General features: G+C 31.0%; 1 protein-coding gene across 1 annotated transcript; it reads right to left on the bottom strand.

Annotated features, from left to right (window-relative positions):
* Positions 1-219: 219 nt before the first annotated feature.
* On the bottom strand, positions 220-2,761 carry LOC122628114 (uncharacterized serine-rich protein C215.13-like). Its single transcript, XM_043809994.1, has 3 exons — positions 2,691-2,761; positions 1,375-2,567; positions 220-1,224 (listed from the first exon to the last, which is right to left on the bottom strand). Exons 1-3 carry the CDS (start codon positions 2,745-2,747, stop codon positions 474-476), a joined length of 2,001 nt encoding a protein of 666 aa, XP_043665929.1. The 5' UTR covers positions 2,748-2,761; the 3' UTR covers positions 220-473.
* Between the last annotated feature and the right edge of the window lie 18,639 nt (positions 2,762-21,400).

The raw sequence follows: 21,400 nt of genomic DNA, 5'->3' as shown, positions 1-21,400 counted from the left end.
AATTCGTTGGCGCCACAAAGGTGAAGTACCCACCTTGGTTCGGTAAATATTGAATATTCGTATACTTACTGGTCTCGCTTGTCACCGATTTCTTCAATTATATTATCCTCTTTCTTTTCGAGTCAGTGAAATCGACATGATTATCGATATGAAGTAAATACATAAGTTAATTAACATCGAAAGGAATGGTATAATAAAGTTATTGAGAGAAGAAAAGACTTAAGGAAAGAAAAAGTAATTTTTTTTTCTTTTTTTGATGATTACAATTCGTTAGATATTCTTTTTTTTTAACATTTTTTTTTTCTAACGTTTAACATTTGAGAATTTCCTTATATCTACTCTCTGCACATTCATTAATAATAAATGGGTAAGACAGATTTGTTGGATGCTTCGTTCTTTCTATGTTCATAACTGGAAGAACTAAGTAGAGCTTTTAGATAGTTCACTTTGTTCTTCACAAGGTGAACTTGGATCTAACAAGTACAAGGACAGGTACAAATCGGACTGGAAGAACTTGATGAAGTAGAGCTGCTAGATGCTTCGGTCGGTTCTGCAGAACTGGAAGAACTTGGTGAAGCAGAGCTGCTAGATGCTTCGGTTGGTTCTTCAGAACTGGATGCAGCAGGGCTACTGGAATCATCACAAGGGGTAGTGGATTCATCACTTGGTGAAGAAGAGCTGCCAGATGCTTCAGTCGGTTTTGCAGAACTAGAAGAACTTGGTGAGGAAGAGCTGCTAGATGCTTCAGTTGGTTCTTCAGAACTAGAAGAACTTGGTGAAGCAGAGCTGCTAGATGCTTCGGTTGGTTCTTCAGAACTGGATGCAGCAGGGCTACTGGAATCATCACAAGGGGTAGTGGATTCATCACTTGGTGAAGAAGAACTGCCAGATGCTTCAGTCGGTTCTGCAGAACTAGAAGAACTTGGTGAAGCAGAGCTGCTAGATGCTTCGGTTGGTTCTGCAGAACTAGAAGAACTTGGTGAGGCAGAGCTGCTAGATGCTTCGGTTGGTTCTTCAGAACTGGATGCAGCAGGGCTACTGGAATCATCACAAGGGGTAGTGGATTCATCATTTGGTGAAGAAGAGCTGCCAGATGCTTCGGTTGGTTGTACAGAACTGGAAGAACTTGGTGAGGAAGAGCTGCTAGATGCTTCGGTTGTTTCTGCAGAACTAGAAGAACTTGGTGAGGCAGAGCTGCTAGATGCTTCGGTTGGTTCTTCAGAACTGGATGCAGCAGGGCTACTGGAATCATCACAAGGGGTAGTGGATTCATCATTTGGTGAAGAAGAGCTGCCAGATGCTTCGGTTGGTTCTACAGAACTGGAAGAACTTGGTGAGGAAGAGCTGCTAGATGCTTCAGTTGGTTTTTCAGAACTAGAAGAACTTGGTGAGGCAGAGCTGCTAGATGCTTCGGTTGGTTCTTCAGAACTGGATGCAGCAGGGCTATTGGAATCATCACAAGGAGTAGTGGATTCATCACTTGGTGAGGAAGAGCTGCCAGATGCTTCGGTCGGTTCTGCAGAACTGGAAGAACTTGGTGAGGCAGAGCTGCTAGATCCTTCGGTTGGTTCTTCAGAACTGGATGCAGCAGGGCTACTGGAATCATCATAAGGGGTAGTAGATTCATCACTTGGTGAAGCAGAGCTGCCAGATGCTTCGGTCGGTTCTGCGGAACTGGAAGAACTTGATGCAGCAGGGCTACTGGAATCATTATAAGGGGCAGTAGATATATCACTTGGTGAGGCAGAGCTGCCAGATGCTTCGGTCGGTTTTGCAGAACTGGGAGAACTAGGTGAAACAGAGCTGCTCCATGGTTTAGTTGGGTGTACACTGCTGGGTGAAGTAGGTTTAGGACTGGATGGTTTGGTTGGGTGTACACTACTGGGAGAAGTAGGTTTAGGACTCGATGGTTTGGTTGGGTGTGCACTACTGGGCGAAGTAGGTTTAGGACTGGATGGTTTGGTTGGGTGTACACTACTGGGAGAAGTAGGTTTAGGGCTGGATGGTTTGGTTGGATGTGCACTACTGGGTGAAGTAGGTTTAGGACTGGATGGTTTGGTTGGGTGTACAGTACTGGGTGAAGTAGGTTTAGGACTGGATGGTTTGGTTGGGTGTGCACTACTGGGTGAAGTAGGTTTAGGACTGGATGGTTTGATTGGGTGTACAATACTGGGCGAAGTAGGTTTAGGATTGGATGGTTTGGTTGAGTGTACAGTACTGGGCGAACTAGGTTTAGATGGTACGGTTGGATGTCTAGTAGTATGAGGTGAGGTAGACTTTTGAGTGGTAGTCGAAGTACTTTTGCTTCCCCAAGATATTATAGGAATGGGTATACGAGGTGGTTTCCATCCTCCTATTCCAATTTGCACTCCACCATTTGCTCCTATACCTAATCCCCCTTTGGCTCCTCCACTTACTCCTCCGCCTACGTTTACATTCACTCCGCTTTTAACTCCATTGATTTCTGTATTTATGCCTCCGCCTATGTTTGCATTCGCTCCTCCTTTACCTGCATTGAATCCTGCACTTGTTCCACCACCTATTCCTAGTTTTATTCCTGGAATTAGCTGTAAATCAAATTATTATATATATATAATAATTTGAATATTTAGAATCGTATTTTTATAATATAATTGTCATTATAATGGATTCAACACTATAATCATGTCGTAATAATAATATGAACTTACCGACAAGGCCGTGCTATAGCCCACAAGAAAGAGTAGAGAGAACGCTAATACCTTCATGGTAGCTTGCTTCTTATTTCACTTTTAAATTTTGAGCCTTTGAGCGTGATATTTATACGGAGTTCCTGAATAGGCATTAATTTATTATCTTATTGACAAGTGCCAATGACGTCAAAACATATGTTTTGACAATAACTACGATACTCGTCATGAATTGTAAATAACGATATCATTTGTAGTTTCAGAAATAATGATCTTTTCCGGATGTTTATGTCTAATATCGAATAAAACTGTCTGTTATTATCTTTTCACATATATCTTAATTTTTTAATTGTTAGGTCATTTCGAAAGTTTTTGCACAGTATGCAATTGTGACGCATTTCTAAACGTTATAATTGATATAGATCTATATCAATCATTTATGGAACTTTCTGAAATTTTTAATTCATTATTTGCAACTATACATATACATACACACAAACACACACATACACATATACGCACACATATACACACGTACATATATTATCTTTTTAATTAATATACCACATTAGACATTTATTTCTTCATTTGTATCGTGTCTTTTGTATCGCACACTTAATTTTTCATAATGTATCAAGAATTATTAATTTATCCTATTTCATGAATAATATTTTGTTCCTTTTTTTTTCATAAATAAAAAAGAAAAAATGAAAGTAAAGTATATCGAATAGGAAGGAGTTTCGTTCTCGCGAAGGAACCCTCTTCGTTTAGTTTCATCTATCTTCTTCTCTCTTTTTTTTTCTCTCTCTCTTTCTTTCTTCACAACGGTAGCATCACAAATCACGAGGAACAAAGCGATCGTTTATAAAATGTTTAGAGCACGGCGTAGAGAAGATCGTGACGGTCGCGGTGTTTGGCCGACGATGATTTGCGCGACTAGATAGGGTATAGCGATAGAAGAGTCCAATGGAATTTTGTTATTTTCGTAGAGCGTACCTAACGTTGCTACGAACGGATGGGACATAGAAATCGGTCGATCGTTCGACCGGGAAAGCGAGAGAAAGAGAAAAAGAGAGAAAGAGAAGAAGAAGAGAGAGAGAGAGAGAGAGAGAGAGAGAGAGAGAGAGATGTAAGATCAACGCGTTTCTTCTCTTCTCTTTTCTTCTCTTCTCTTCTCTTCTAAAACCGCGAACGGAGTCCTTTCTCTCTGTTCGAAACAATCGAGGGAAGTTTGCACGAACGTGTGATTTGCATCGATGAAGAGAGAGAGAGAGAGAGAGAGAAATGAAAATAAGACTAAAAAGAATTTAAAGAAAAACTGTGAAGAAAAGTTGAAAGAGATTAAAGTAAAAAAGAATTCTAAAAAATAGAAAGATAAAGAGAGAGAGAGAGAGGGGGGGGGGAGAGAAACAGAAATAAAAAGAGAAAAATTGAAATAGAAAGAAAAAGAAAGATATTAAAATAGGAAAAATAAAGAAAAAAGAAACAGAAATAGAAGAAAGTAAGCATTAAAAAATAAGAATTAACTATTGATATAATCACGAATATACACGTTCAGAGACCATAAAAAAGAAAACCATAGAAAATATATCGAAATAATTTTCTATGATTTATCATTGAATTATGAAGTGTTTCATTAAGACTAATGGAGTTTAATTTAAGATCATTTAAAATCACCTATATACGACACACACATGTATAATAATCTATACATATAAATCGATGTTGATAAAACTCTTATACTAAAAATACGATTTAAATATGTAAGGTCGTGACGTGACTTCTAGTCTCTTTCTACGTTTCCTTTTCTCCTAGAAATATTATGTACACAAATACATAAATATACACCCATAAATATATATATATATATATATATATATATATATACACATTCGTATGTATCATGTATCTATAAAACCACTGACAACCAAACGTAAAAGACTCGACAGGTCTTTCTACACTTATGTACACGGCACGGAGATGCTTATCATGAATTTTTCTTTTATCGGGTTAATTGTATAACCTTAAAATACTGAAACTCCGGCAGCTATACTAATTACAGTAAGGTCTTATCGATATAACTTTCATGTTTTCTATCGGCAATGCGAAACGTTTGGATTTTTTCGAATTAAGAAATTTTTCGTCGCCTTAAAATATAAACATAGTCTCGTGACTAATTTATTGAACTAATTTCTTCTTTTCTTTCTTTCTTTTTTCTTTTTCTTTTACTTATATAAGCAATTTATTTTCACATGATCAACTTCATAAATAATAAATCAAATCGATTAGATCATTTCGTATATCTGGCATAGATGTCTTTATTTATGTTTTTCGTCTTTTGTATACATATATATATATATTCTTTTTTTAAATTAATTATTTCTTTTCTTTTTTATTTTTTTTTTATTTTCATAATTAAATACATTCTGACAAAAGTCTCTTGATATATAAGTTAATTATTAAATTAGGTGTACCTAACTGTGCGTTAGTAATTACGAAAATGATCTAAACAAAAAATCTGAAAAAATCAAATTTTGGAATTTTTATATAAATAAATAAATGAATATATGTATATACACGTATATAATATGTATTATGATTTTTATATTTAAATTTTAGTGATTCATATGACATTAATACGTATTTTACGTAAATACATGGGTTGGTATATTGAATATAGAAACGAAAAAGGAGGAAAAAGCTAAATTCGAATGGTACACAACGACGACCGTGAAAATAGTCGTCGTCGATCTATTTTTGCCTTGAATTCGAGGCATTCCAAAAGAACAACCTCAAGTGTTTAGAATATCATCTCGTGAAACATCTCAACGATTTGTTTCTTCGAGCTTCCTGCGTGATGAGTGTCAAAGGAATCTCTAAGAGTGATAAATAAAATTATATTGGTTCTCAACACGTGCCTTTTTCGTTATTTTTGAAATTCTTTGAAAAAAAGGAAATACAAAAAGGGAAAGAAGGAAAAAAAGTCTTAAAATATAAAATAATATACGTATAAATATATTAACATCTTGATTGACAAATTTTATTTATCATTATCAAATCGATTATAATAATTTTAATAATAATAATAATAGTAATAATTAATCAATAAAGAAGAAAATTTGATTAATATTATTATAGGTCGTAATATTAATATCATATAAATCGTTATACATGAACATTATTAATATATTATATATTACTATAACAACAGTTTATAGTATTATATATATTAATCACTTTATTAATTCTTCTTATTTTCTTTTTATTTACATTATTAATCAATTAAAATACAGGTTATTAAATAATTATATTTTTATTTACATCAAATCTTAGTTTTATTAATATTAATATAATTATGGATTTCATTAATATTTTACAAATATCAATGATCATCGAGATATATTTGAGTTCTAAATAAATTTTGTTTACCTCCTATGTAAATTATATTACAATTTGAATGATGTCAATATGGACAATTTGATACATCTTAGGTACATACGTATTTGTATATATGTATGTACAACTATACTTGTACATATGGATTACGCAAGAATCCTATGTGATGCATCTTAAATGCATGAGGTTTGAGTTCTTGCATCCGGGTTTATTGCCTCTCCCTCGTTGAATCTTCCGTGATTTCGGAGGACACGTAAGTATCGACCTTAATACCTCTCGATCAGTTTTGAAACCAACCATTCATCGTATCCGGCTCACAATCAGATGTTCTTTTCAAGAGATCGTTAAACCACATCGATTGCGAATACGAATGAACGTTATTTTCCGTTCTCTCTCGACGTTCTATTTTCTAATTATCTCATCATTAATTAATTAATTATTAGAAGTAAAATTTGAAATATCATAGGAATATTTTTTATTATTATCTACGTTGAAAATGTATCAATTTTTTCTTTAAAATAATTAACACGCTTTTTTTAGCGTACGTGTACAAACCTTCGAAATGAATTAATTGAAATGAATTTAGAACAATGAAAAGTTCAAAGTAGATCGAATTTAACGATGTAAATTTAATAAATTCATACATTATTTTTTTTTGTTTTTTTTTTTTATAATATATATAAACATTTAAATAAATTAATTGATATAAATTGAGAAAAATGGAAGGAAAAATGGATGTTTATAAATTGACAGGAACAGCGCTAAAATTAACAATACATACACAGAAAAATCTTATGGTAATTAATAAAATATTTTGATAAAATTTCTGATAAGAAACAAAATCTAAACTATACAGCCTTGTCAGCCCTTATCAATCCACTTCGTGCTTTCTCTGATATCGGTTATCACTATTCACGGATATTATATATCAGTGTTGGATGACAACGAAAATATTCGATATGTTTAATTAATTGCGTATTACAATTAAAAAAACAAATTCACTTTCGAAAGACATGATCGATTTATTAACTAATTATTAATCAAAATATAAATATAATAAATTTATCAAATATCAAATTCAATTGATTTATAAAATATATTTATACGTTCTTATTTATATTTCGAAAACATTCCAATGTAAAAATATATATACTCAGTCAATTAAGCGATGAAATTGTTACGACGATTTCGTTAAAAAGAATTTCTACAATTGAATGTTAAATGCAAAAGAAAGAAAAAAAAAAAAAAAAAGAAAAAAAGTAAAATAAAGAAAAAATTTATTCGTGTATAACATAATATTAACGTGCACATAAACGCATTATTACCAATTAAAACTTGAGAACATGTCATTTCGTAATTAATAACACAATTGAAACACATTTCGATCGTTAATCGTTAATAATTAATTGAATTATTGATTAACGAGACATGTTTTCTTGGTGTATACGATGAACACATTTATACCAATATACAACTAAACAAGGAGAGAAGGTGAGTCAATATAACGAGATGTTTACGATAGAAAATGATCGGGTGGTGGACCACACACGACGAAACGGTGTTCGGTACGGGTACCCATATCGATCGTTTACATTAATCGAGCAATCGTACACACTCGTGTAAAATCGCATTCGTGCAATCTCTCTCTCTCTCTCTCTCTCTCTCTCTCTCTCTCTCTCTCTCTCTCTTTCTCCCTCCCACTTACTTTCTTTCTTTCACGTGTTACATTACGTTCTCGTAGACGCGTTACAGCGTAACGTGTAAGTAACCTTCCATCTCTTTCCTTCTCCCTCTCTCTTTCTTTCTCTCTTTCTTACAAGCTGTTACAAATTACGCGTTACAAGGAACGCCAAGCTAACGTGTGCGGAGTCTTGTACGAGAAGAGAACGATCGAGCTTGTGTTTTCTACGTAAGGTTTCGAATATTTATGTATTAGTATATATATATGTGTGTATATATCTATCTGTATATATGTATGTACGTATGTATATGTATATATAAGTACGTGTGTATGTATGTAAGTATATATGTATAAGTATATATACCTACATATGTGCGTGTGTATATACGCAGGTATACGTACGTACATACATATATGTGTGTATGTATGTAACTATATGTACGTACATATGTGTGTGTCTCTCTTGGCACACTAATTAGGACATACGTGCTGACTTATCGCGACATTACATCGCAAGGAACGAACGTGATCGAGATAAAGATTGAATTGCATCGCGTGCATTTATCATGCTATTTTCTCTCCTTCCTTTTTCGCGGATCATTGCGCCTTACGTGCTAGCATTATTCGAGAGTACGCTCGCTCGAATGGATCGATCGATCGAACGGATCGAATGGATCGATCGATCGAGCGATCGATCCATTCGATAGATCGTTTCATTCGATCCACTCGATTCCTGTCTTTCTTATGGAATCGACACGATGTACATTATGTACTGTTAATACGCGTATACTCGGATATCTAATTTTCCTATTTTTTCTTTCCTTTTTAATTTTTTTTTTTTTTTTTTTTTTTACTTTTTTCTTATTATCTTGATCTATTTTATTTTAACTCTCTTCGATCTCGTCTTCGAGTTTAATATTAGATTTGTTTAGAATTTAGATAGATATGTCGGATGGTTATGTCAACGATAGAGGCGATGAGAATGTCCTTTTTTTTTTGTTTTCTTTTTAGAATTTTTGTCGCCGGTATACTTTATTTTCGTTCTAGAATTTTTTTTCAGTGACGTATTATCCCGGTCGGATCGAAAATTAAGTGAAAATGTTTGTGTTGGAAGTGAGAAAATATCTCTTTTCTTTTTTTTTTTTTGAAATTTTGTTTCGTAAGTTTCCAGTGTTTTCAAATTTTTCGAGTGATGAATTAGATCCAGTTGATCGAAAATGAAGTGAAAATGTTTGTGTTGGAAATAAGAAAATATTTTTTTTTTTTTTTTTTTAGAAATTTGTTTCGCAAGTTTCCATTTTGTTTCAAAACTTTTTTTGAGTGACGTATTAGTTCGATCGGATAGGAAATAAAATGAAAATGTTTGTGTTGGAAATAAGAAAAAATTTTTTTTTTTTGGAAATTTGTTTCGTAAGTTTCCAGTGTTTCAAAAATTTTTCGAGGGACGTATTACTTCAAATGGATCGAAAATAAGTGAAAATGTTTGTGTTGGAGGTAAAAAACTAACTTAGATTTTTATTTTGATTTAAATATTTCGCGAGTGATATATTAGATACGTTTAGATCGAAATCAAACAGAAATATTTACGTGTTAGAATTAATACAAAATATTTTTTTAAAAACAGATTTTTATCGTAAAATCTCTCTTTGTCTTTTATTCTTTTAGAAATGTTAACTTTTTTAAAATTACACTTCATAGACTTTGTTCAGGTCAAAATTGAACGGAATAATTTTAATCGAACATAAAAAAAGAAGAAAAAATATTTCGTAGCAAAAAGATATTCCTTCTTTTTTTTTTTTACAAAATTTATCAAATCTGTTTATATCAAACTCGTCGAAGAAGATATTAACAATAGAAAAGAAAAAAAATAAAAACAAAACAATAAATAAACAAATAAATAAAAACAAAACAACGAAAAGAAGGAAGAAAAAAGCAAATAACAGTTATCGAGGACGAAAATGATTATCCGAATCGTTTAGAAATTTTTCTCCGATGTGAGAGCGCCTTCTGATCATCGAAAATAATATTTAAGCGAGTCGGTCGTGCAAGACAAAGGGGGAAAGATCGGAAAGAAAACGAGAGAGAGAGAGAGAGAGAGAGAGAGAGAGAGAGAGAGAGAGAGAGAGAGAGAGATCGTTCCTTAATCTCTGCAGATGAAGATTCTTCTCTGATGTTCATGATTATCTCTCCTTCTTTTTCTATCTTCGTACTACTCGGAGGATTATACCATAGTGGAATTACAAGGGCCGTGAGGCGACGAAACCCTTTCGACGAGCAAAAGGGCCGTCACTGCAGAAACTCGATCCTATTTTTATTTCCCCGGTTGGTGTGGTATTACGGCACGATCGGACCGATAAGAAAATTTCTGTCGAAACGAAAAATGAATTGGCAAGAGAATTCTTACTCTTACATTCAAAACGGTATAACTTTATCGTTAAATTGTATTTTACAATCGTTCATTAACGTAAATAAGTAGGTAAATAGACAAATAAAAACAGAATTTTCTAATCGACTTATTAATCGTTTTTATTATCTATCTTATTCTAATCTAATAATTATCGTTCCTTTGATTATTTTACTATTTCGTATCATATCAGACAAAATTAAAAAATGAAATATTTCCAATCGTTAATAATTGCACGTTTCTAATTACAAATTTGTATTCTTACAGAGAAAACTTTATCATCCGATCGTATTTTTCAATCATTCGTAGATAATACATACATATATATATATATATATATATATATATATATATATATATATAACGATAAATAGAAAGACATATTTCCAATCAGTTGATTTTAATCATATTACGAATCGTTCCAATTATATATTTTATTCTAATCTAATAATTATCATACTACCTTAGATTACTTTACTTTTCTTATCATATCAAACTACAAGAATAGAAAAATAAAAATTTCTAATCATTAACAATTACTTATTTCTAATCATAAAGTTCAATCATAAAGTTATTCTTAGATCTCACGTTTCTACGAGATCGAACGGAGAGGGTAATAAGATTGGGGAGGAAGAAAAGATGATATAAAAAAAAAATGTTTAATCATCCAAGATCATTAATTTCATTCCAATTAAATAATCTCGTTCGATCTTATTATCCTTTATAAAATTTTTTTTTATTCGTCAAAAAGAAAAAAAAAAAAAGAAAAAAGAAAAGCTTTTCATTCGCTCGTAAATCAAATCGATTATTGGATCGAATAATGCAAATTAATCTAATCATACGTTTGTACAATGTGTTCATATAGAATACCTACCTACATTTAGGATCATAATTTCTAAGGTGTGATTAGATAGACTACATTTGCACACGCATATGCATATGCACACGCGCATATATACGTACACATATGTACTACATCCCTGTGTGTCGGATTTAAGGGCGTCTCGCGTTACGTCCGGCTCCGGGGCTTGGAATTCGATCACGACTCCAGTCTCGTTATCTCGTTCCGATTCGAAGCAGGTCGATCGAATCGTAAGGAAAACACTTGACCCGTGAAACGTACGACCGGCGCCATCGGTCGATTCTTCAAACGCTTATATATAAACGTAAGTAGATACTAAATAAAGTGTGTTAGTCGTCGTGTTATATCTATAAGCGTTGAAACCTTTCGAAATCGTCATGCACATAAATATCATATAGACAGTGTGTATGACTCATATATACTTCCATATGTTATCAAACATTTTAATTTCTTCAATATTTAATATAAGAAAATTGGGGCTTTGATTGGAGGAGAAGGATAGATTGAGGGGTAGATTGAATTAATATCAGAATGATTTCGTTCGAATTTACTTCGTTTGATATATCGATTTATGAGAAATTTTATGGGTAAGTGTGTCTGTCGATTTTTCGATATTGCAATAAGAAATGTTTGAGTTATAATTTATGAAATATTATGAATATATTTGTTGAACTATATTTCAATATTTTTGTTAGAGTCACGTAAAAACGCATGGATGATGCGAGTTTTTTTTTCTATCTTTTATTTTTTTCTTCTTTCTTTGTTTAAAATATACAGATTACACATGCGTAATATTATATCCTATAAACGATATAAAAATATATATATTGATTTATATATATATATATATATAAATATAAATAATATAACTATTACAATATATTATATAATATATACATATGTACATACATATATTATATATAATATATATTGCATATGCATATACATAAACAATAAACAATATCACCGATGTAGCTATAAAATACAATATTGCTGCATATCGGTATACGATAAATAATAAATGCATATATTACTTTAGTGGGTTGGATTAGACCGCTGGCATTATAACTACATAATAAAGACGAGAGGTAAGACTAATGACGGCAAAGTGGAGGCACGCATTATAGCGGAGCAGCACGTAACGACGACGTAACATTAATCAATGTCCCTTTTCATCCACGTGCGTGCATACTTGCGTGCCTACATGCGTATATGAATTCGTACGTGTGTTTCTCTCTATATGTCTGTGTTCGTTCATGCACGCTTCTAGTTGCCGCTTCTACTCGACGCACCTCGTTTGGCTCACAAAGAAGTCATTGCCTCTTCTAGACGAGCTTCCATGAAAAGCTCTCTCTCTCTCTCTCTCTCTCTCTCTCTCTCTCTTTCTCTCTCTCTTTCTTTATCTCTCTTTCTTTCTCTTTCTTTTTCTTTCTCTCTTTTTCTCTCTTTCTCTTTTCCTTCGAGTATGTCGTTCTCAACTATTCGTTCGAGCGTAACGACGCTACGCTACGTCGTTGACTACACGACAACGATGACGACAAAGGTAACCGATTACGTTTTCACGTTAATTACGACGCAATCTTTAAAGGATGGACGAGAACAGAATTAGATCAGATTCGTTATAATAGTTTTGTTATTATTTTATCATTAAAATCGGGTCCAACTTTTTCTTTCTTTTTTTTTTTCTTCGATCAATCATTCATTCGAAATAATTAAAAATTATTTTGATCGTTGAAATCGAATAATACAAATTATTTAATCGTTTACCACTTTTTTTCTGATCATATATTTTCTCTTCAGTTTTTTCTTTTTTTTTTTTTTTCTTTTTTTTGAAACGACGAAGGAAAACAATTATCGCCAGTCATTGAACGGTATGTACGTATATTTCATTCATACTTTAATAACACTTGTACGTACGTTTCATTCATATTATCATAATAATGATATATCGAATAGATCGATAGTGAGGATGATCAAATTTATTTTCATTTATCTTCTTATTACTTCTTTCTTTTTTAATGACGATCGGGAGAGAGGCAAATCATCACATATCATTGTATCGGGTAATATAGTTAGTATTTATAGTATTTACGTTTCATTCATGTTCATTTTATCAATGAAGTATCTGACAAACCAATGAAGAAACCAAAGGATTTTAATTCGTGCTAACCTCGATTTCTTTTTTTCTCTATAATTTCTTTTCTTTTTATTTTTGAATGAAGAAAATTATTACACGACTCGTAGTTAAATTATATTTCATTAATCTTTATTGTATCGACGATCTTTAAGTATCGGAATGTATCGATAATAAAATCGAATTAATTGATCGAATCATCATAATTGTCATATAATCGGTGTCGAGCTCGATCGAGTTACGAAACTTCTTTTTTTTCGTCCCTCGACGAATTTTGACCTTCTTCGTGATATAACGACACCGATATTTTCGGTGAAAGACGAGCCTGATATTTCTTCTTCTTTTTCTTCCTTTTCTGTTTTTTCTTTTTTTCTGAGGTGAAACACCCAAGTGAATTCGTTTCAAAGTAGTGCGGTCAGATTAACCGCTTCGCATTCCTATCTTGCATTCCCCTGGTTGCCATGTAAACCGGATTCGGCAAGAAAATGCGTAGCTTGTACCATCCGAAAGAAGATTCATCGAGTGCAAAAAAAAAGAAAAATAAAAGAAAGAAAAAGAAAAAGAAAAAAAAAGAATGGGAACCAAAACAAAAATAAAAATAAAAAGAGAAGGATAACGTAAAGGGAAAAAGAAAGAGAGAGAGAAAGAGAGAGAGAGAAAGATAGAGAGGGTTGGAGGGAGAACGAGAGGGTGGGTTAAGCAAAGACCATGGAATACCAACGAGTGCCTGGACTTCGCATTTCGAGGCGTTATCACACGACGAAAGAATGTTAGAAATGTTTTCTCGATCGTTTCGTGATTTTTTTTTCTTTTCTTTTTTTCTGTGTGAGATTTACCATAGTCCGATTTATTTCGCCATTTTATTTCATTCCATTTACATATGTACGTACGTACGTATGTATGTATGTTATGTGTGTTATGTATGTACGTATGTTGATACATACGTTCTTGTAGTTTCTCTTTATCTACGTTATTAATGACGATCGTCATTTCTATTCGTAGTAATTATTTTTTGATGATCGTGAATAGATTTAAGTTCGTTAATAATTTCTCCTTGATCGCATAAATCTATATATTATTATTGTTATTATTATTATTATTATTATTATTATTATTATTATTATTATTATTATTATTATTATTATTATTATTATTATTATTATTATTATTATTATTATTATAGTATTCACGTACATTTATAAATCTACAAGCGAGAAAAATTCAAATGAGCTGTACGTAAATTCTTTAACAGCGGTAGTCGTAAATAATTATTATCATTTATATTTATTAATCAAAAAATTTCATATATTTCGATATATTCGAACGTGTTCTTTGCAATAATTATTCCCATTGAAATTACTGATAGAAAGGGACAATTGTGTTAAGAATAAAAAAAATTAATTATTGAGAGGAAGTAAATCGAAATAAAAATTTATAAAGAGGAATCAATTGAGCAAAAAAGAGTACTTTTCTTCTTTCTTTTTCTTTTTTTTTTTTCTTTTTAATACTACTTTACGATACTTAAGAATATCGAATGAAATTTTTTTACTATTAATAAATTTATTATCATCCATTATTTTTACAAAATGATAATCAATTCAATATATATATATATATATATTTATATATCAATATATATATATATATATATTGATATATAAATATTAGTGATATAATACGAAAAAAAAAAAAAATTTCTTCGTTCATGGTTCTGTCGACGTTCCGACGACAGTGCCACGACGTCGTTGACGGTGTTAATTTATCGAGTCGTTTGCTAATTCACCGCTCACGCGTTCAGGAACGTCGAGAAAGTGTGAATTATGGTTTGCGACTTTCTGTACCCTTACGGTGTTTCATCCTTTTGAGAAAGATGCTTGTGAGGGGGCGGAAGAAGGTGCAGAAAATAATGGGAAGGGGGAGGTAGTGATGATAGTGATGCACCACACAGAACAAGGATACCATAGAAATATTGTTTTATTTAATTTTTTATCGTTTTTTCCTTTTCTTTCTGCTTTATTCTTTTCTCTCATTTTCACATTTCTCATTTCTCTTTCATTTCATTTCTTTTTTCCTTTTTTTTTTCGTCGAATTCTCTCGCTAATTTTTTTTCTTTCTCATTCATTCTTTTTTCAATTTTTGTTGTTGTTGTCCTTCCTTCCTACTTTTTCTTTTTCTCTCCTCTTTTCCTTATCGATTTTTTTTCTTTCCTTTATTTTCCCGTTCCCTCGCTTTTCTATTATTCAGCAATTTCTTTCCATTTTCTTCTCTCTTTCTAATATTTGTTTTTTTTTTCTTCCGACTCTCTTTTCGTTCGACTTCTTTTCTTGTCTCTCTTTTTTTTTCTGTCTTACACTCATTTTTCTTTTTCTCTCATTCCTTTGCGCAATGACGATCCGATGACTCCTCTCTAACGACGAGGCATTATTCCGTTCAGCAAGGAAACGCAGCTACGATTATCCACGGCGACTGCATTCGATCTGGCGACCTCCCACAAAGTACAATGGCGCATTATTACTTTCGGAATTTACGATCACGACGAGCTTAATAATAAACTTATGCGAGTCGCTTAGTCGACGATATTTTAAAAACGAATAAAAAGAGAGAGAGAGAGAGGGGGGAGGGAGAAAGGAAAGAAAAGAAAATAAACAGAAAAGATATTTATTTAATTTTTTTGTAAATATGAAAGAAAATTTGATTGTGAAATTTGGTTGTGAAAGAAAAAAAAAAGATTAATATAGTATTACTTATATCATATTGATTGTAAGCTTATATTAAAAAAAAAAAAAAATCGATCACAGACTAACTATAATAAAGTTTTACGTCGTAAAAATATAACAATGAAAATTATTAAATACGAATATATAATGCTTACTTATACTTATGTATAGTTACACGATCCAATCTTAAAATAATTAATTAAAAAATCAATGGATTAGATATCCATTTGTTTTCTTTCTTTTTCTTTTTTTTTTTTTTTTTTCTAACAATCGATAATATTCCTCGTGACAAAATCGCGATTCCCACGAGATAAAATATTTTCCGATATTTCCAAAAGATCGAAGAATCCGTTTCAATCTTGTCACCGTAAATTCGATATAGTGTAATTCTTATCAAGACTCGATCTCGAACCAACACCGACGGCTTTATCGAGATCTCATTTAGAAATTCAAAACCACGTGAGTTCGCCACTACGTTGTTGGCGAAGTAAACTATCGATCGAAAGCGTTAACTCACACACACACGTGCATATACACACATATATATTCGCGGACGCGTGAACATATACACAAAGATATACGTATATACATGGAAATACACTTTAACGTAGTTAAAAGTTAAAGAAAAAAAAAAAGGAAAAAGGAAAAGGAAAAGAAAAGTAAAAAAAAAAAAAGAAAAGAAAAAAGCTCTTCGTCCTCTCTAGCGACTCTCGTTTGACATTTGAAACGCAATACAAATTGCAGAGGCGATTCTATCGTATCGTGAGAAACGTGGATCGATGTATGTACCTCCTATACGTAAGCGCGAAAGACGAGAAAGAGAGAGAAAGAGAGAAAGAGAGAGATTTCTCTTAGCAAAGTGTGTATATGTAAAGGAGAAAAGAAGAGAAGGAGGGAAAACAGGGAAGCTGCATTTGGCAAAGTGCCTCTCGCTGGATTCGAATCGAGACGAGAGTTGCCATTCACGAGAGTTACCGTTAGTCGTTTTCTACACAATCGAATATATACTTGTATATGTATATATATAGGACGGGCCATGAAAATGAAATGAAAAAGGAAAAAAAGTATTAATAATTACGTAAATATTAATTTTCCTCAAAAATATGTTCGAAATTAAATGATATGATATCTATGTATGTATGAATATATGTATCACGAGAAATTGCATCAATTAAATATATTTGTTTATTACTTATAATATTTTATATATTACGATTACCTTTTATTTATTTATCGAATAATTTTTTTCATTCTTTAATGAAACTGATTAATTCTTTTTATATCGTAAGTTAATTTTTGTTTATTTGTATATATTTTTCTTTGACATATTATCATATATTACATACATATATACATTAAGTAATTATTTAATTCACACGTCGTTATCATGTATACATTATATATGTATATATATGTATATATATATGTGTATGTGCGTACGTATATATTATTATATGGTTCACCTTATGTATTCACAAAAGTAATAGCAAAGTTACGTAACGAAATTTAGATTTATAGCTCGATTATATTTTTGGTATAGAGCAGTCTTTTAAATTCGCAGCGTTGTTCCTTCATCGCTACTGGCAAACTTTAGATTTCTTGGATTTCTAAAGTCTCTCCACATGCGAATAAAGTTGCATTGCAAAATCGATCGATCGATATATGTGCGTATACTGAATGTCATCGATTACATGCAGGATAAGTATTTTTTTTTCTTTTTATTTATTTGCTCTTTTCTTTTTTTCTTAATTTTTCTTTTTTTTTCTATTTATCCCTTAGATCGCAAACACTCTTTCTGTATGCCACCTTATCTATCCGAGATATCTGACATTTCGATATATCGATCTTTACAATCGACACGTATCGATTGTAAGTATTTAAGTATCATTCTTGTGATTAAATGAAATGACTCGACGATTTTCTTTTTCTTTTCTTCTTCTTTTTTCTTTCTTTCTTTTTTTTTTTTTTTTTTTTTTTTTTGATGAAAATTGTGCAGATTTTAAAAAGATAAATTAATTTCTCTTGAAATCGAATAAATTCCAAGATTTATTTATTATCGTTTTATTATTATACGCGGATATATTTATTGTAAATGTCATACTCACACACACGAACACATCTATATTAATTTCATTTTATTCTTATAACATTAATTATTAGTTTAAGCTTAAGTGTCAATATTTTTGTAATACGAGTTATCCGTACTGTACGTCAATCAGAAAAAGAAGAAAAGAAAAAAAAAAAAAAAAAGAAAACGAAGATTAAAAAGATTAAAAAAGAATGAGAAACTTGAAATTATATAAAGTTAAGACGATTTTAATACGATGTTTTCGATTTATTTACATTTTCTTTTGTACGGATTTTTTATCGCTACTATTATCATCATTTTTGTTGTTCTTCTTCTTCTTTTTTTTTTTATGGCCCTACGAACGTGTCGAAATCGTGACGTGACTTTTTGTATAAAGAAAAAAGAAAGAACCAAAAAAAGAGAAAATAAAAAAGTAAAAAAAAAAGAAACATACGAACGCGAATAGATCGAGCTTACGAAAAAATAGAAGAAGTGACCATTTCATGATGCAAAATAGAACGAATGAGAGACGAGTCGGGCGAACACGTCCAATTTTGGAGGCACCATAAAGAAGGAAATTCCAAGCACGTTTAAATAAAGTAAACGCTTGTGGTGTCTGGCTGTAACGCCTACGAGAAGATACGTGGCTCGAAGGCTATGCGGCATGGATCTTTCGATTTACGACGGGTTTGTCTCGTGCACCTCGCCGCAACACCAAAGACGTGCTTACTTGGTCCTTTCCTCTCTCTCTCTCTCTCTCTCTCTTCTTCCATCCTTTTTTCTCTCTTTCTCTCTTTCTTTCTTTTTTTCTCTTTCTTTTTCTCTTTCTCTTTCGACAGAGGAAAACGTGACTTCACGCTCGCTCGTCCCATTTTTCACGCAATTGATCGTAACAATAATTAGTTTTGGCTACTGTAAGATATATTGCTTAGCTTCTGTTGTTAAAAAAAGAAACAAAGAACAAAGAAAAAATGAAAAGGAAAGAAGAAGAAAAGAATTATTTTTAAGTAATCCGTTCTGTAAAAGTATATTAAGAAAAGATAATCGACATTATTGTTAACTTCGTCTCAAGTGGAGAGTTTTAAAGTTTCTTTTTTTTTTATGAAGATATTAATCCTCATTTTTTCAATCAAACAATTTTCTCGCGAGTATCGTTCTTTTTTTTAAACGAGGAAGAAATCCTTTTTTCTTTTTTTTGATTGCGATGCTGAAATTAATTTTTATAAAAAAAAATTAAGAATAAAGAGTTAATTTTCTATGAGAAACAATGTGAATACTTATCTTTCATTTCTTTTTTTTTTTTTTTCTACACAGCTCGTAGATGAATTTCTTAATGATTTTTATTGATGATTGATTTCTGTAGGATTTATAAAAAGGAACGAGAAGAAAAATGATTATCGCGTACTCCGCTAGTTACAGGTTACGTAAATATTTAGTTTTTATTTTAGCTCATTGATATACTTCGTGATATAAATAGTAATTATAATTTTTATAATAAAGCCATGTGTTATATTTGTATCATATACATACATATGTACGTAGATATGTATGTACGAAACGAATTTAAAATTATCTCGATCGAATCATTATCATAATAACTCAATAAGATCGATCCGGTCGTTTTGAAATACATTTTATATAACATTGTGTCTAAGTATAATGCATATTCTAATAGACATCTTTATAAAATAGGTCGATTAGGTCAGGAAACAAAATTGAAGACGTCATCTGGTGACCTATAGCTGATCGATTTATTAAGACCTCCATCTCTTCCATTTTTATATCGTTAAAGAACATCGAATTACTGATCGAGATCCCAATATAAACTTCAATATGATTTACATACATACATATATATATATATAAACATACAGAGTGCTTCATGTAAATTGATACTCTAATCTTATTAGTTTTATAAGAAAATGTCTCAAATATAAATTATTACATTTTGAAATAAAAATTTAATTTAATATTTTAGTTATTTCAGAAGTTCTGTTATCAAAATACGGAAATTATAAGAATTTTTTTTAAATTAAAATCGATATTATCCAGGTCTAACAAAAGTTATGATATCGATACGAATCCAACGAGTACCTCTTCAACGATATTTCATTTAGTTATGGCGACTTGAAATTTAATAAATTGTACAAACAGTTATCAACAGCGTCCCTTGTGAAATATCACATTTCATTTCTTCCTCGAAATATTACAATTTTTATTTATAAAAATATTTATTTATAAAGTCAATACGACTGGAAAACGTTTCGTTTAAAATGAGACACATACATATTAATATATATATATATATATTGTATATATATGTATATGTGTATGTATGTATGTCACACACTGCACAGTTTTAAACGAGAAACTGTATCTCTTGAATGATCTTTATCAGTCTTGATTCATCGATAAATCGATTCGTATGTACATACATAAGATCGTAAATACTTATAAAACTTTCTCCAATGATCATTCATGCTAATTGTCATTCTTCTCTTTGATTCGATACAGATAAAAAAGAAAGTAAAGAACTAAAAAAAAAAAAAAAAAAAGAAAAAGAATGCAGAAGACGATAAATAGAATTTAATCTCATCACAATTTCATTTACGATCTATCGATCGTGTTTAAGATCAACTAAGCTGTATCCAACTTGAACCACCCGAGATATCTAACTTCTATCAATATAACTGCATCGATCTTCCTCATCAATTTCTATCGTCGAACTCTTATTATTTAATTTGAAGAACTACGAACTGATAATTATCAAAGTATCCTAAATTATATATATACATACATATGTGCATAAATATGTATATATGTGCATATCATTTTTTTGGTTTAATAATTCTATGTTAACTGATATTAAAATTATAATAATAATAATTAATAATAATAATTAATATTATAACTATAAAAAATAATTATTGTTAGATGAATATAAAAAATTACATAATCTTTTTAAATATTGAAAATTTAATTTCGAATTAAAGTTAATTTTTATTACACACATACATACATACATATATATATATATATATATATCACTATTTCATTTTCATTTTCATTATAATTATACTTAATTATATTATCAACATTATTATATTATAATTATATTATCAAAATGAATACGAGTAACATTTATAGTTCATACATTACTCATATGTATTAATCGATTCCACATTATTATCAAAATATAATTTCACAAAACATTCATAAACACATACACATATACACACTTGTATTTATCATAAATAACAAACGCGTAGAAACTACCATATCCACAATTTTATTTATCAACAAGTCGTCCTTTATCGCTCTTAACGATCTTTGTTATCTTACAATGCTTCAGCCCTATCAAAACTAACAATAAGATCGTTTATATATAATTCTAATGTGTTCTAAGAACATATTAGAAACACGCCAGTTCTATTCGAGACTCAGTAGAGGTACGACGCAGCCATTTTAT

This window comes from Vespula pensylvanica, chromosome 3 (assembly GCF_014466175.1).
Source record: "Vespula pensylvanica isolate Volc-1 chromosome 3, ASM1446617v1, whole genome shotgun sequence".
NCBI classification, from domain to species: domain Eukaryota; kingdom Metazoa; phylum Arthropoda; class Insecta; order Hymenoptera; family Vespidae; genus Vespula; species Vespula pensylvanica.
Note: the sequence above shows the minus strand (reverse complement) of the source record. Positions and strands in the feature narration are given on the sequence as shown.